This window comes from Elephas maximus, chromosome 4, assembly GCF_024166365.1.
Source record: "Elephas maximus indicus isolate mEleMax1 chromosome 4, mEleMax1 primary haplotype, whole genome shotgun sequence".
Lineage (NCBI taxonomy): Eukaryota > Metazoa > Chordata > Mammalia > Proboscidea > Elephantidae > Elephas > Elephas maximus.
This window is the reverse complement of record NC_064822.1, coordinates 170,485,973-170,501,809: the sequence shown is the minus strand read 5'-3', so window position 1 is coordinate 170,501,809 and position 15,837 is coordinate 170,485,973. Positions and strand designations below refer to the sequence as shown.

General features: G+C 45.3%; 1 protein-coding gene across 3 annotated transcripts in view; it reads left to right on the top strand.

Annotated features, from left to right (window-relative positions):
- The window catches only part of NT5DC3 (5'-nucleotidase domain containing 3), a 182,329-nt gene that overhangs the window by 32,086 nt on the left and 134,406 nt on the right, over positions 1-15,837 (top strand). For all 3 annotated transcript variants that reach the window (XR_007517361.1, XR_007517360.1, XM_049884207.1), the window contains exons 3-9: positions 1,724-1,798; positions 2,270-2,325; positions 9,439-9,529; positions 10,807-10,944; positions 13,081-13,141; positions 13,578-13,680; positions 13,815-13,916. Coding sequence is in view for 1 of the 3 variants with exons in the window: in XM_049884207.1 (XP_049740164.1) it covers positions 1,724-1,798; positions 2,270-2,325; positions 9,439-9,529; positions 10,807-10,944; positions 13,081-13,141; positions 13,578-13,680; positions 13,815-13,916 (626 nt within the window). In the remaining 2 variants the exon portion in view is untranslated. The remainder of the gene's footprint in view (positions 1-1,723; positions 1,799-2,269; positions 2,326-9,438; positions 9,530-10,806; positions 10,945-13,080; positions 13,142-13,577; positions 13,681-13,814; positions 13,917-15,837) is intronic.

Sequence of the window (15,837 nt, the reverse complement as noted above, 5' to 3'; positions counted from 1 at the left end):
TGCTGGGTTAGGGAGGAGTAAATGAAAGCAAGTTGCAGAAAGCGTCTAGCACAGTGTGTGGTACATAATAAAAGCTCAATAAAAGCACCGTCTCTCAGTGACATCTTTTAAATCTCTTTCTTCTTTCCCACCCCTTATTCATCATTCCCAAGTTTAAAAGGAGAGTCTAGATTGCTGAAGTTCCTTGGCTTCCTTTCAGTACAGAACCATATTACTATATCTTGGGTTCGGTGTAGACTGTGGCATGTATGTCAATAAGAATAAAGAACTGTGCACAGCATTCAGAATTCTTGGATACACCTGTGGGTGGGAATGTCAGCTTAGTGATTTCTTGGCACTCATGGCAGGTGTTAGATAAATGAGCCCAAGTGTGACATTGGAGTCAGTGCTTCCCGCAGCCTGACTTCAGAACTTGCCGTGTGCGGTTGAGCCTGGTGGTACCAGGAAATGTTCTCACACAGATGTGACCCTGGCCATGAAGCCATGGAAAGCAATTTCCTTGAGTTTTACTAGTTGTCTAGGTATTCACTTGAACAGTGAACATCATGATTGCAAGTATATTTACATAGTAGTGTTGCTGCCTCTCCAGACAAAGGGATACTCTGTCCCGGGGCTGTGTGTGCTGTGGGCAGAGCAGGGGTGGGGAGCACATGGCCATGGCCTGACTCCCCGCCCCGCTGTGCACTAGTGTATGGTCAAGGCCAGGGTGTTTCCTCGGTGCCTCTGAGGCTCTGCTGTGTTACAGGCAGGGAGGCCTGTTGTGCAGTAGCAGCTGACACTGTGCCTGGCACACGGGTGCCCTGTCTGTGGGGTGGCTGGTGTTCTCATTCCGAGATTTGGGGAGGGGCAGAAGGACTTGGTTGCCTGGTTCAGTAGATAAAGGTCAGGATTTTTGCGTTGTGTGAGAAGTAGTTTAATAACTAGGGGAGATACCAGGAAGGCTAGGCTGCCTCCAGAATTCGTGTGCGTTCTGAGACAGAATGATGGAGTGGTACTGGGCGCCACGTGCCGAGAAGAGCCTCCCTGGGCTGAGTAGGGTCCCTCTGGCCTCAGCAGCTCTTGGTTCTGTGGATGAGCTGCAGTCAGCTGTCCAGATGACAAAAGCGATGACAGCTCTGTGGAGGAGGCCCTTTCTGAAGAGTTTTCACCTTGGTTCTCTTGATATTGAGGTGCTCAAATATGACCTGAGTGGATAGTTGGCACTGTGTTTGGGAAAAGTGGTGCTTCTAGTAACAGAGAAGGTACTTTCTAGCTCTTCTTCATCAGCAGCCTTAAAATCAAGAGGGGTCAGGGATGCTTCGGGGACAGAAGGAGATTTGTTTCTGAGGTTACAGGGGTCTGGGAGTCCAAGGGCAGCAGGACAGGAGAGGAGGGGAGAGTTAAGACAGAGAAGTTGGAGGTGGGGATGAGGCCTGAACTGTGCTTGGGCAGATCAGCCCCAGTAGGGGCTGGAGGGAGGTCCGGCACGGGGGAGGGTCCTGGTGGGGGTGGGGGGCTGGCATCAGGAGGGAGGGCCTGGCAGGAGGGAGGGCTCTGTTGCCCCTTTTGGCCTCGCCCAGCAGGGCAGAGGCACTGTCCAGGAAGCTGTAGCTTGTCCCTTCTGAGCCTTTCTCCCCACCAGAGTGCATCACCTACCTTACTGTTTGTACAAGTGTCAAACCTGAACGCTATCTTGAACTTAGTACAGTACGTTATTAGCTAAAACCCCTTTCTTCTTTCTTAGTACCCTGCAGAAATCAGGAAGTATGAGTATGACCCAAATTTTGCAATTCGTGGACTTCATTATGATGTACAGCGGGTAGGTTGAGTTCTCATGTTTCTTTACAGTTTAACGGTGTTTGAGAATAAAGTGTACTCTTGGTACTTTGCTGGACATGTAAATTGATTTTCTCTGGGACTGCAGAACTGAATGATTCAAACATCTTTGGATAAAGTCTTTTATGAAGAGCCTGCGTATTAGAAAAGCGTGAATACGCTCAGCTATTTGGGAGGTGCTGTGGGTTTTTTGTTTTTGGGTTAGTCCAGGAGTCATTTTTGGTGTTTTCAGGAGGGGCCCGATGCCCTATCTTTTTTTTGCAGAGACACCATTTCCTAAGTGAGTTGTACGGTGCTTTAGTTAACCAGCAGACCTTTCAGAAAACATGCAGTGTGCTTCCTTGTCGTGGCAGCCTAATGCTGATAGGATTTATGATGATACCTGGAATTCTTCTCATCACATATGCTAATTGCTATGCATTGCTTATTTGTGCATGTGTTTGTGTTTTTAAAGGCCATCTTGATGAAGATTGATGCTTTTCATTACATCCAGCTGGGAACTGTCTACAGGTAAGAAGAATCAATCAGAGGACTAAATTGAATTTACTCAAAGTAATCAAGTGGCTTTGGGTTTCAGGGTCCACTGCTGTTTAGTGATGAGGAGGGCTATGGTATGTGTACTGCTCACTCACTCACTCAAAGAACATTTATGGAAGCCTGCTGCCATGCTAGCAGCTAGGGGTTTCGATTGCAAGGATGAGGCCTCCAAGGATCTTGGTGTATAGGTAGAAAGCCACACGTATAACCAATGCAGCCCAGAGTGACAAAGGTGATAATGGAAATGTGCTCAGACCACTAGGGAGTACTCAAGAGGACACACCTTACCCAGACTTCCAGGAGCAGGACAGGCTTTCTGGAGGTGATGGCTGGTCAGCTGAGTGAGGATCCTGGTGAGGCGTTCTGGGCGTGACACTGGGTTTTTTTGGGTTAGTGTGTCCTGGTGAGGGAGCGAGTCTTGTTTTTGTCATGGTAATTGAGTGGTTTGCATATGAAGACTTTTTTTCTTTTCTATTTGTTATAATCAGTAGTCTTTGTGACTTTTAAAATGAAGGATTTTGCCTTTTCAAATTCTCAAATTTGGAGTTCAGGAGTGTGGTTTATATTTAGGTTCATACCTTGTACCTTAAAAAAATGTGCATATGTTAGCTTAGATTCTTCTCTCACAAGCTCTGTTAAAATTAATATTTTTGTCAGAATAAAATATAACACACACATACAATTACAATCAAATAGTACTGGAAGGGTCACCATGAACAATGGCAGTTCTCTGCCTGCTTCTTCAGACTGCCCAATCTCATTCCTGACCCTTTAAACCCTGTTAAACATTATTTTCTGGAAAATTTTATTCTTATTTCTAAATAATGTGCTCATACTTCTATTTCCTAGTTTATTCTGGACCTGGTTCCTGCTGTGAGAGAGGAGGGTTTAGCCTTCCTGCACAGCTCCCCTTCTTCAGCCTCATTAAGAGCACAGTGTTTGATTGTGTCATGAGTCATTGTTTTCAGTATTGTTGACTCTGCAGGTCTCGTTCATTCATAAGCCAAGTAGTGCACTGCAATTGTTTTCTTTCTTGTACAGTGTTTGGCTTTTCTTAGGATTAATGATAACCTCCTTTTGTATTTGCTTAGCATTTCTATGTTGTTGGTGCCATTGAGTGGGCTCTGATTCATAGTGACCCCATGTACCACAGAACAAAACCTTGTCTAGTCCTGCGCGATCCTCACTAATCGTTGCTATGTTTGAGCACCTTGTTGCAGCCACTGTGTCCAGCCATCTTGTTGAAGGTTTTGCTCTTTTTCGCTGACCCTTTACTTTACCGAATGTGATACCCTTTTCTAGTGATCCATCTTTCCTGATGACGTGTCCGAAGTAAACAAGTCAAAGTGTCGCCATCCTTGCCTCTAAGGACCATCCTCTAAGGCTGTACAAGCTCAAGGCTGTAGTTCCTCCAAGACTGATTTATTCTTCTGGCAGCCCATGGTATATTCAGTATTCTTTGCCAACACCACAGTTCGAATGCACCAACTTTTCTGCCTTTCTTTTTCATTGTCCAGCTTTTGCACGCACATGAGGCACTTGATAAGACCATGGCTTGGGTCAGGCATACCCTACTCATCCAAATGACTTTTTTTTTTTTTAAGATTTCGAAGAGGTCTTTTGCAACAGATTTACCCGATGCAATTTGTTGTTTGATTTTTTGACTGCTGCTTTCATGGGTGTTGATCGTTGATCCAAGTAGAGCGGAATCCTTGGCAGCTTTTAATTTCTTCACCATTTATCATAATATCGATAAACAGTTTTCTAGAGAGCCCGGTTGGCACAGTGGTTAAAGTGCCTGGTTGCTAACAGAAAGGTTGGTGGTTCATACCTACCAGATGCTCCACGAGAGAAAAGACCTGGCGATCTGCTCCTGTAAAGGTTTCAGCCTAGGAGACCTTGGGGGGGGGCACTTAGTTCTATTGTGTCCTGTAGGGTTGCTGTGAGCCAGAATTGACTTGATACACCACCACCACGTGTAACTCTCCTTATTTTTTTCCAGATGCTTCATGCATATGTTTATTTTCCAGCAATTCAAGTGTTTTAGCTTCTTAGGTTTTTAGTCAACCTACTCAAGAGACTTAGCTGCTGCTTCTTCCATGCACAGCTCCTTTACTTATTGGATTGACTAAGACCCTTGGTTGCAGGTGACTGCAATCCAGCTCAAACTGGCTTAATAAAAAACACAATATTGGCTCGCTAATTGTATAACCCAGGGACAGTCTCAGGTGTGGCTGACTCCAGGGGCCAATTGATACTGTCTGAACTCTTTCTATCTCTTGGATTAGCCCACTCTTAGGCAGCCCCCACTGGTGGTGGCCCCTGGCAATACCAGGCCGACATCCCCCCAGTTCCAGGTTAAGAGGAGAAAGAGGCCTCTCCTCACAACAGTTTCAAGCAGAACCTGAAGACCAAATCTTACCCGAATGATTTGGGTTACTTGCTTGGTCCAGGACCAATCAGAGGGAGGGGATCCTGGGCAGGAGAAAAAAAACACATGCATTCGTTTCATCTCAGTTCTCCTTTTTCACTGCTCGGCTTTTGCTCCTGCTGGCTTTCTGGATGCACTTTTCCTTCCTCTCTGCCTCTTGAAATCCCACTTGTCCTCCAGGGCTGACCTTTGCTGAGGCCTCTCCTCACCTTCAGCCTGAAAAGGCCTTTCTCTCCTGTGATCCCCATGATCGTGTGACTCCTTATCATGCAGACTGTCCATCCACTGCGGTAGGGAGCGTGGGATGGGGCTGGACAGAGGAGCCAGCCGAGGTTTTTAAAGGGGAATGAGTGTTCAGGTTTAGGTTCTAGGGCATTCGTTGTGGTGTCAGTGCTGAGAGTAGGTGGGCGAGCTGAGGGGATGACGGAGGCATGTGTGGACCCCAGGGTGTGGAATGCGCAGGCACGTGGCATTGAGAAATTCTTAACCCTCTCTAAGCCTTGATCTCCTCTACTGTAACATGGGGGTGACACCCAGGTCTCCTTAGAGGTGGCTTGTCATGGAGACTAAAGTGTGCTTGGAGCAGTGCCCAAGGCATCATAAGCATGCCCCAGTGTCCGTTATGTCCGTGTGCCCACAAAAGAGCTAATGAACGGGAGAAGGGCTGAGAGGAATGCTTCAGCCTCGGCGTGGCTCGTGTCTGAGACTGCCGCCAGTCTCCAGTTCCTGCAACAGTTCGAGTTTTACACTGCGGGCTGAGAATGAGGGCAGCTGGGTACAGGAGGAGGGAGACTGCTGCCACTGCACTTCCATTTCTGTGCCCATGCTTTGAGTTCTTAAGAGGAACTTGTAGAAAGCTAGGATTGTTCCCATCAGAGTCACACCAAAATGCAAAAAACAAACCCACTGCTCGTGGCAAGCTCATGTGTTACAGAGTAAAACTGAGCTCCATAGGGGTTTCTTGGCTGTAATCTTTATGGAAGCGGATTGCCAGGCCTTTCTTCTGTAGTGCTAGGTTCAAACCAATTTTTAGGTTAGTAGACGAGCTCAAACTGCTTGGGCCACCCAGGGACATTTATACTAGCAACACTTACATAAAACTTGCCTTGTGCTAGTTATTGTTCTATATATATTAACTCATTTGGTCCTCTCATTAACACCAGGAGGTGGTACTATGATTGTTTCCCATTTTAAAAATGAAGACATTGAGACACAAAGAGGTTAAGTTACCTGTCAAGGTGATAAGCCAAGAAACCCATTGCTGTCGAGTCGGTTCCGACTCATAGTGACCCTATAGGCCAGAGTAGAACTGCCCCATAGGATTTCCAAGGAGTGGCTGGTGGATTCAAACTGCCAGCCTTTTGATTAGTAGCCTGAGCTCTTCATCCTTGCGCCACCAGGACTGCATCAAAGTGCTACCTCTACTAATTAAGGAAACTGGCATTTGAACCCTGAGCATGCTTGTTCAGATCTCCGCTCTTAACTATTATGCTTCTCTTAATCCATACCAAAACTGAATCCATTGCTGTTGGGTTGATTCCAATTCAATGGCAACTCCATGTGTTTCACAGTAGAACTGAGCTCCATAGGGTTTTCTTGACTGTAATTTTTACGGAAGCAGATCGCCCAGGCTTTTCTTCCGTGATACTGCTGGGTGGGTTCAAATTGCCAACCTTGAGGTTAGTAGAAGAATGCAAACTGGTTACGCCACTCAGGGACCTTCTTAATCCACAAAAAAAATCAGAAAGCCAAACCCATTGCCGCTGAGTCAATTCCAACTCATAGTGACCCTATAGGACAGAGTGGAACTGCCCAGTAGGGTTTCCAAGGCTATAAATCTTTACATCATCAGACTGCCACATCTTTCTCTCGAGGAGCGGTTGGTGAGTTTGAACTACTGATCTTTCGGTTAGCAGCAGAGCACTTAACCACTGCACCACCAGGGCTCCCTTCATCTACACAGGGCTGTAAAATGGTTTTCATTTGCATTTGCAGTGCTGGTTTAGGCTGCATCCAAGCGGGGCCAAGCCGGCTGCTGTGCCGATTGGAGACTGGAACAGGCTGATTTCACCACTTCCTTTGAGCTGACATTTGGTTACTTGGATCTTAAGGATGCAGCCTGCGTGGCCACGGGCTTGTGAATCTGTCTTCTAGGCAGCAGTGGCCTTTGAAGGCCTGGGCAGGGCGTGAGCAGGGACAAGGAACTCATTGTCAGGCAGTGGAGTCCTTTTTGCCTTTTATACTTTCTAAACGGTAGAATCTCAGGAGTGTGTATGCCTACCTGCTGCTCCTTTAGCCCGGGTTGCTTTCCAAGGTCACTGTCTAGAATGATCTAGTCTGGTACCAATGTCTTATCTGATTTCTGGAGCAAGGATAAGGGAATCACTGTGCCTCTTTTGTTTTCAAAAGCCAGTAGTATAACAAGTTAATCAAGATCAGAGGGCAAAATATTAATGAATCTAATCTTTTAGAAAGTAATAAAGGGCATGGAAAGTAAAGAAAGAGGTAGAAATGATGTTTTCATTAAAGTCACATATCAAAACAAATTATATTTTATATGTATTTTGGAGTCCTTGGGTGGTGCCCTGGTGGCATAGTAGTTTAAGAGCTCAGCTGCTAACCAAAAGCTCAGCAGTTCGAATCCACCAGCCGCTCCTTGGAAAGCCTATGGGGCAGTTCTGCTCTGTTGTACAGGTCTCTGTGAGCCAGAACCAACTTGATGGCAATAGGTTTGGATGGGGCGGTGCAAATGGTTAACACACTCACCTGGTAACCGGAAGGTTGGAAGTTCAGGTCCACCCACAGGCGCCTCAGAAGAAAGACTTGGTGATCTGACACACAGTGGGGCTGACAGCAGCCGGAATACGTATTTTAATTTTGGCCAAGTGATTTTATATGCTACGCCATGTATTTGTAACTAAAATTCTTACTGAATTATTTATATTCCTCTTGTAGCGCTGCATGGTGTTTCTGGTACCATTCCTGATAATTTGTGTCTTATTTCTCAAGTGCTTACTCCTCTAGAGAAGGGGCAGAGGAAGGGATGTTCCCCCCGTAACACCCCAGGGTGGGTGATTCCAGGTGAGGAGATATCAAGAGCTCAGGGAAAGCACCTGCCCATGTCGCTGGTGGTAGAGGTGGAGTTGAAATCCAGGCCGCTCTGACTCCAGAATTCGTATCTTCTCCTTTATACTGATGAGCTGGATTCATTTACAAATTGTGCTTTTTTCTAAGGCAGACAGGTAGCAGGTGTTACTTTTACCTTTTACAGATGAGGAAACTGGTCATTAAATGTTAAATAACTCACTTGGCACCTTGACCAAGGCGGTAGTGCCTAGGCTTCCTGCTTTGCGTAAACGGGTTTACTTCTCCTGAACCATGTGGTTGACTCTTTCCATCTCAGCACACGAGTGAGTGAGATCCACATGTGAGTCAACATGCACTCATGGAGAGAGTTGGAGGGCAAGAGAGTGACCATGATGGAGACAAAAACGGCCCTTTTCTACCCTAAGGTATTTAAAAAAAAAAGCCAATACACCAAAAAGTAGGTCATTAGAAAGCCTGTATTTTATTGAAGGAGGCAGGGTGATGTGGTGGTTTAAGAGTGTGGGCTCTGGAATCAGAAAACCTGTGTTCCAATCCCATCCCACCGTTTTCTACTTGCGTGAGCTTGGCCAAGAAATTGCTTCAGCTGGAAAATGGGAAGAAAAATAGTGATCCTTCCTAGGATAGCTAAGAATTAAATGAATGATTCTGTAATTCGTATCTGGCATATAGTAGGTCATCATTAGCACTGCTGCTGTTAAGCAACATCATGATAAATGGAGAAAAGTTTGAAGTTGCCAAGGATTTCATTTTACTTGGATCCACAATCAACGCCCATGGAAGCAGCAGTGAAGAAATCAAATGATGTATTGCATTGGGCAAATCTGCTGCAAGATACCTTTCTAAAGTGTTGAAAATCAAAGATGTCATTTTGAGGACTAAGGTGTGTCTGACCCAAGCCATGGTATTTTCAATTGCCTCGTATGCATGTGAAAGCTGGATGATAAATAAGGACTTTGAAGAAGAACTGAGGCACTTGAATTGTAGTATTGGGGAAGAATATTGACTATACCATGGACTGCCGGAAGAATGAACAAGTCTGTCTTAGAAGAAGTACAGCCAGAATGCTCCTTAGAAGTGAGAATGGTGAGACTTCATCTCATGTACTTTGTACATGTTATCAGGAGGGACCAGTCCCTGGAGAAGGACATCAGACCTGGTAAAGTAGAGGGTCAGCGAAAAAGAGGAAGACCCTCAATAAGATGGATTGACACAGTGGCTGCAACCATGGGCTCAAACATAGCAGTGATCTTGAGGATGGCACAGGACCAGGCAGTGCTTTGTTGTACATAGGGCCGGGCAGTGTTCTGTTCTGTTGTACATAGGGTTGCTATGAGTCAGAACTGACTCGATGGCACTTAACAACAATAACAAAGTAGTGATAGTAGCAACATCATACCTGTTATTTGTAACAATTTCTGGTGACACATCCCCTTTGTCCGTGACAGTAGTATGTTGCACCCGCGTTGATAATCCCTGCAGATGATAGGGTCTGAAACGCATTGCTCTCTCTAGCCGAACTCTATAACTTCCCTCTCTGATTTTTCCAGGGGTCTCAGTGTTGTCCCTGATGAAGAAGTCATTGAAATGTACGAGGGATCCCACGTGCCCTTGGAACAGATGAGTGACTTTTATGGAAAGGTAATGATAAACACTGTATTTATTTAAAGCAGCCTGTTTTTTTCCTTCTAAAACTGTGACCTTATCAGTGTAGGAGCTTGAACTACTAGACTTATCGACTGTTCATTAAGAATTAGCAAGGAAACTTGAGATCGTATTTTGAGAGCCCCTTGGTAGCACAGTGGTTAAGTGCTTGGCTGCCAACCAAAAGGTCTGTGGTTTGAACCCACCAGCTGCTCCATGGGAGAAGAGACTTGGAGATCTGCTCCCATAAGTATTTCCACCTAGGAGACTCTATGGGGTGGTCCTACTCTGTCCTATAGGGTCACTCTGAGTCGGAATTGACTCAAAGACTTGAAGGCATACAACATTTGAGAGAGGAGACTAGTTTGTTAAGGAGAAAGGCCCCTCCCACCACCCCCAGACCCCCAGACCCCCAGAGCCTTTCCTGATGCTTCGTAATCCTTTCCTACATACCTGACTAATGGACGTTTTTATCATTTGAATTTTTATTTGGGGAGGGGGTCTAAATGTTGACAACCACAATGCGCTTGTAATGGACAGAATTGTGTCCACCTAAAATATGTGTCAACTTGGTTAAGCCACGTGTGGTTGTCCTCTATTTTGTGATTTTCCTATGTGTTATAAATCATAATCTCTGCTTGATTCCCTGATCCATTGTAAAGGGAGTTTCCCTGGGGTGTGGCCTGCACTACCTTTTATCTCTCAAGAGATAAAAGGAAAGGGAAGCAAGCAGAGAGTTGGGAACCTCATACCATCGAGAAGGCAGCGAGGGCGTCCTTTGGACCTGAGGTTCCTGTGCCAAGACGCTCCCAGACCAAGGGAAGACTGATGACAAGGACCTTCCTCCAGAGCCTACAGAGAGAGAAAGCCTTCCCCTGGAGCCGGCACCTGAATTTGGACTTGTAGCCTACTTGACTGTGAGAGAATAAACTTCTCTTTGTTAAAGCCATCCATTTGTGGTATTTCTGTTATAGCAGCACTAGATGACTTAAGACACCCCTTTAAACCAATAAAACCAAACCTGTTGCCGTCAAGTCAATTCCGACTCATAGCGACCCCATAGGACAGAGTAGAACTGCCCCATAGAGCTTCCAAGGAGCGCCTGGTGGATTCGAACTGTCGACCATAGCACCAAACCAGTAAGCCACTCGGGTTTCCCAATCCCCTTTAGTAAATGAAAACTCTTGCTGCTTTTCCCTTGTGCTTTGTTGCATCTTCTCTCTGCTGTTGATGTCGGCCTTCCCTTTCTAAAGTGTTCCTTCCCCCGCCTGCAGAGTTCTCATGGAAACACCATGAAGCAGTTCATGGACATCTTCTCCCTGCCGGAGATGACCCTCTTGTCCTGCGTGAACGAACACTTTCTGAAAAACAACATAGACTACGAACCTGTCCATCTCTACAAAGATGTCAAGGTTGTATCAGCTGTTAGAGGTGATGAGGCTGTGCTCTGTGTTAGCTTCTTAATGGAAGCCACAGACTCTTTAGCCTCCTACATAGATTCAGTGGTTTAAATAGTGTCTTGACTGGGATCTCTTTTATTTGTGGTTTAAACTTGAAAATTGTAAGAAAGATATTGTTCCATCAAGAGAATTGAAAACCAGCCAAGTTTTAAAAAAACAATACGGTGCTCCTACTCTTACCTGGATTTCTAACCCTTTCTGATCAAAAAGATGGGGCCAGTGTACCTGGCTAAAGGTAGGGACTGAAATCTAGCCTGTACCATTCTTCTGCAGCACCTGTCTGCAGGAAGGGGTGTGTTTCCATGGAAAGAAAAGAACATTCATGCCCAGGCTGTGGGCCTGTGGGACTCTGGTGTCCCAGACAAAAACCCATTGCTGTTGAGTCGATTCTGACTCATAGCGACTCCATTGTTACAGAGTAGAACTGCTCCATAGGGTTTTCAAGGCTGTAATCTCTACGGAAGCAGATCACCAAGCCTTTCTTCTGTGGCACTGCTGGGTGGGTTCGAACTGCCAACCTTTAGGTTAGTAGTTGAGAGCAAACCATTTTTTCCTCCACTTTTTTCTGTTGTACACAAAGGTTCTGTACAGGCTCTCGAAGGCCCTGCAGAAGTTATGCCAGAATTCAGTTGGAGAGTTATAAATATATATTTATATATACATACTCATATATTTTTATGTTTTTATTTATATTGACATTCACATGTGTTTATGTGTTTTCTTTAAGCTGTCTAAACGCTTTTCGATACTTAAAGATATCTCTATGTATTATTACGCCTTTAGATATATGTTTCTTAAAGATACATATTTACATACCAAAGCACTAATTTTAAACTCTGACCACTCTGAATCCTGGGTCTTAGGGAGATAAAGGATGAATTATAGTTTTTCAACATCACTCTGGTATTATTTGGACTAAATTTAAATATTTAGTTTTTGTTATCCTCTTTGGGCATACAAATAATTCATCTTTAAGAATCTTTATGAATTACTTTGAGTGACCCTTTGCATTCATGAGTATTGATACCGGTTTGAAAATTCAGTGTTTACTACAGGTATTACCGCCACCGATAACAAACACTTGTGTAGAGTTGACTGTGTTCCAGGCATTTTTCTTCTAAGTGCCTTATGCATATTAACGAATTTAATCCTTGCAATAATGCCTTGAGGTAGGTACCATTATTATCATCCCCATCTAACAGATAAGAAAATTGAGGCACAGAGAGATTGAGTAACTTGCCAAAGAGCACACAGCCAGTAAGTAGCTAGGCCTGGATTGTAAGTCAGAGAGTCCGACACTGAAGTCCTTGCCCTTAACCACTGCCTTCCGTAGCCTGTATGAAATTGAAACAGGCTTGTGCTGAAGGGTAATTGACACTGAGTTTATAATGCAGAGGCGGCTGCTCTTAATGGAAATCTCCCACCAAGATCCTAAAGCTTAAAGCGCTGTTTTGCCTGCAGCCCAGTCTGCTGCTCCTGTCTAGAGGCCTAGTACCACCCATGAGTGGGGCTCTGCAGTGACACCTGCCAGGTGTCAGGCTGCCATACCCTGAGGGCAGAAAGGGTTTGGCCTCCTCTTCCCTTTCCTCCTTCCTTGTTCTGTGTCTGTCTGCACCACCTCTCTGCCTGAGCTACCAGCTCCTTGTCCCGATGGTTCACACTGCAGAGCACAGGAGGACTATTATCTGTGCGTTTCTGTCTCCTTCTAGATTACAGAACCTGCTGTTGGGGTCTAGGGATGGGGAGGGGTGCAGAGATGAAAAGAGCACTATTCCTTTTGTCCAGATGACCTGGAATCACCTTTTCATGATACTGCGTAAATCACAGCTCATCCTGTGGGTCTTCACTCAGAGTTATTTACCCAAATTATCTCCAAGTGACCCTTTCGAAAATTGCATTGGAAACTGCGACCGTCTCCATGGAAACTTCAACTTCCCCTAAGGGGCCGTGAGAATTTAGAACCTGCTTAGTGCTTGGATTGCCAGACTTCTGAAGAGAGACGTTATTGTGAATGCCATTTCATTTGTATGTCTGCTCAGCCTGATAGCTCAGTTATGTTTTCCCTGACTAAAAAATATTTTTTGCCAGGATTCAATTCGTGATGTCCACATCAAAGGAATAATGTACAGAGCAATTGAAGCAGATATTGGTGAGTACTCGGCATTATTGCCGAAGATGGCACCAGCCTCTCCCTTTGCCGTGCAACCTGGTGGGCATTTTGCTTTGCTGTCCAGGTGCTCAGCAGGTGCTACGCACACCTCCTCTGAGCACAGTGCATGGACCTTGCATCTTTGCATCTCAGGCTTCTCCCTACCCTTTGTTCTGGAACTTGACAGAATCCCAGCTCAAAAAGAGAAGAGCTGGCAGCTTTAATCTTTTCCACTTAGATGGAGGAGGGAGGTGGGCAGGGGTCTCCATTACTGATGCCCTGCGTACCGACATGCCACGCTGAACCAAGCTTCGTTAAGACCTTTGTTCTGCACCGTGCCCAGGGCAGTGCAGGCCCCACCGACCCCACTTAGTAAGTACTTGCAGATTGACTGGTTTCACGCCGAATCTGGTCTGAATTTTTCTCTTGCTCTTAGAAAAATATATCTGCTACGCCGAGCAGACATGCGCAGTATTGGCCAAGCTGGCAGATCACGGCAAGAAAATGTTCCTCGTCACCAACAGCCCCAGTAGCTTTGTGTAAGTTGGGCTCTTTCCTTGTTGGCTTCTGGCTGTCTTGTATTCCATTTAACAGTTGAGAATTCGGAAGGAAAAGTTGCAAAAATAAGTTAACCCTTTAATGTTAGACTAACTTGGCCAACCTGTTGTTCTAGGGACAAAGGGATGAGCTATATTGTTGGCAAAGACTGGAGGGACCTGTTTGATGTGGTCATTGTTCAGGCTGAGAAGCCCAACTTCTTTAATGATAAGCGGAGGTGAGTGTCTGTCTTTCTCAGGGGCTAGATTTTATTCATTTTCAGCTGGGACTATGTGCGTAGTGTGTCTTGGTGAAATCTAATTGCAAAATCATAAGCATCTGAGAATGTAGCTTTTATTACCTTCTAGTAAGTCATTGAAGAAGGGCAAGGTTAGTACAAAGCAGACAGCTTACCCATCTTGAAATGATTCTCAGTTTAACTTGGGCTGCCACGGAGCTATATGTCATTGTAAAAACAGCATGGGGGAGGTGTCGGACCTCCTCCAACCCCACATAGGGGAAGGAGAACCAAGATCAAAGCCCAAGGCTTATTCCTGTGAGGAGGTCAGACATGCCTCCTCTCTTTGCCATCTCTATCGATTCTGACACCAAATGTCCCTCCCACAGCACTCTTTACTGGGTTCAGTAATTCATTGCAGTGGCCACATAGAACTCACAATTACGGGGTTTATTAGGGAAGTAAGAGTTACAGTTTAGGCTCAAGAACACTCGGGATACAGTTCTTCCATCGGGATAGCCTCTCCCCAGCTGTGCCCACAGGCACATGTCTCCCTGGCCCTCAGTCTCTGCCCAAAAGCACTGAGCTTTCTCTCTCGGTGGGCTGGGAAGCCCATCTTGCCACCTCCTGCTGCCTGGTCTCTCCTGCTGGGTCTCATCTTCCTTGGTGGTTGTGGGCTTCTCTGCTTTGCTCTGGAATTTGTTCTTTTTAAGGCAAAACTGACCAATCCCCTTGGTAGGCCACAGTTAACCCTATCACACAGTCCTGCCCAGCCACCTGGTTGGGAGTTACAAGACCATGGCTAGAAAGGTCACACACAAAAGTAACTAATCCAGTGCAGTCATGCTTTAAGAAAATGATTGACAACAACCAAAAAATTCTAGTAACTCATAGTAAGTTAGGTCTTTTGAGGCAGATACATTGTAAAATATAACTAAATAGCAACAAGAACCCCGCCTCAGTGGGCATCTCTTTTAACAGAGCTCCACTTGGTACATTTAGAATTGCAATTGGACTTTGCACAACTTCTCTGGGACGTGGATTTTGCATCAAGTGGAGTGAATCACCACCAAGACTTACACGCTGTTTTTCTGCAGAGGGTTCTTGGAAGGTGGGGGGATGAGGAGGTTTTGGGTTGTGACAGTGACTGGGGGGTACTGTTTAGTGGGAGGGGGCCAGGGATGTTAAAATAAAATGGCTTTTAACATGTGGGCCAGGCCTGCACACAATGAGGTGTCCTACCCAAAATGCCAGAAGTCTTGAGAAATACTGATTAGGGCTATAAAAGTAACTTATATTTGTATCCTAGTGGCCTGTTTTGAAGCACAATCTTTTGCGTTTACCTCTTCTGCAGTTAGTAACCAGCACTATCCTTTTCCTCTCTGTTTGTTGAGTTAAAGTGTCATAATATGGCTCCCTGTAAATAGGGTTGAGTGTATAAATGGTTTGCTCTTGACTACTAACCTCAAGGTTGGCGATTTGAACACACCCAGTGGTGCTGTGGAAGAAGGGCCTGGGGATCTGCTTGCATAAAGATTAAAAAAAAAAAAACAGCCAAGAAAACCTAATGGAGCAGTTTTACTTTGAAACACATTGGGTTGTCATGAGTTAGAATTGACTCAAAGACAGTGGGTTTTTAGTAGTAGTTAGGGATGAATGGCTTAAATTCCTCTTGTGATGGTAGTGTTCCAGTTTTCCAAGGGTCATAGTGATTCCTGGAAGAGTCAAACCCAAGAACCAGTGTCAGAGACTGAGAAATGCTGAGATTCAAGAGAATGAAAGAAAAACTAGAGTGTCGCTATACAACAGCTGTAAACACTGGCTGGCTGCTTTGTCACCGATAAAATGCTCTCCCGTGTTTTCTTATTGGATTCTGGTGTGGTCAGGAGAAGGGTCTCGTGTTTCCTGTCTCTGCTGTGTC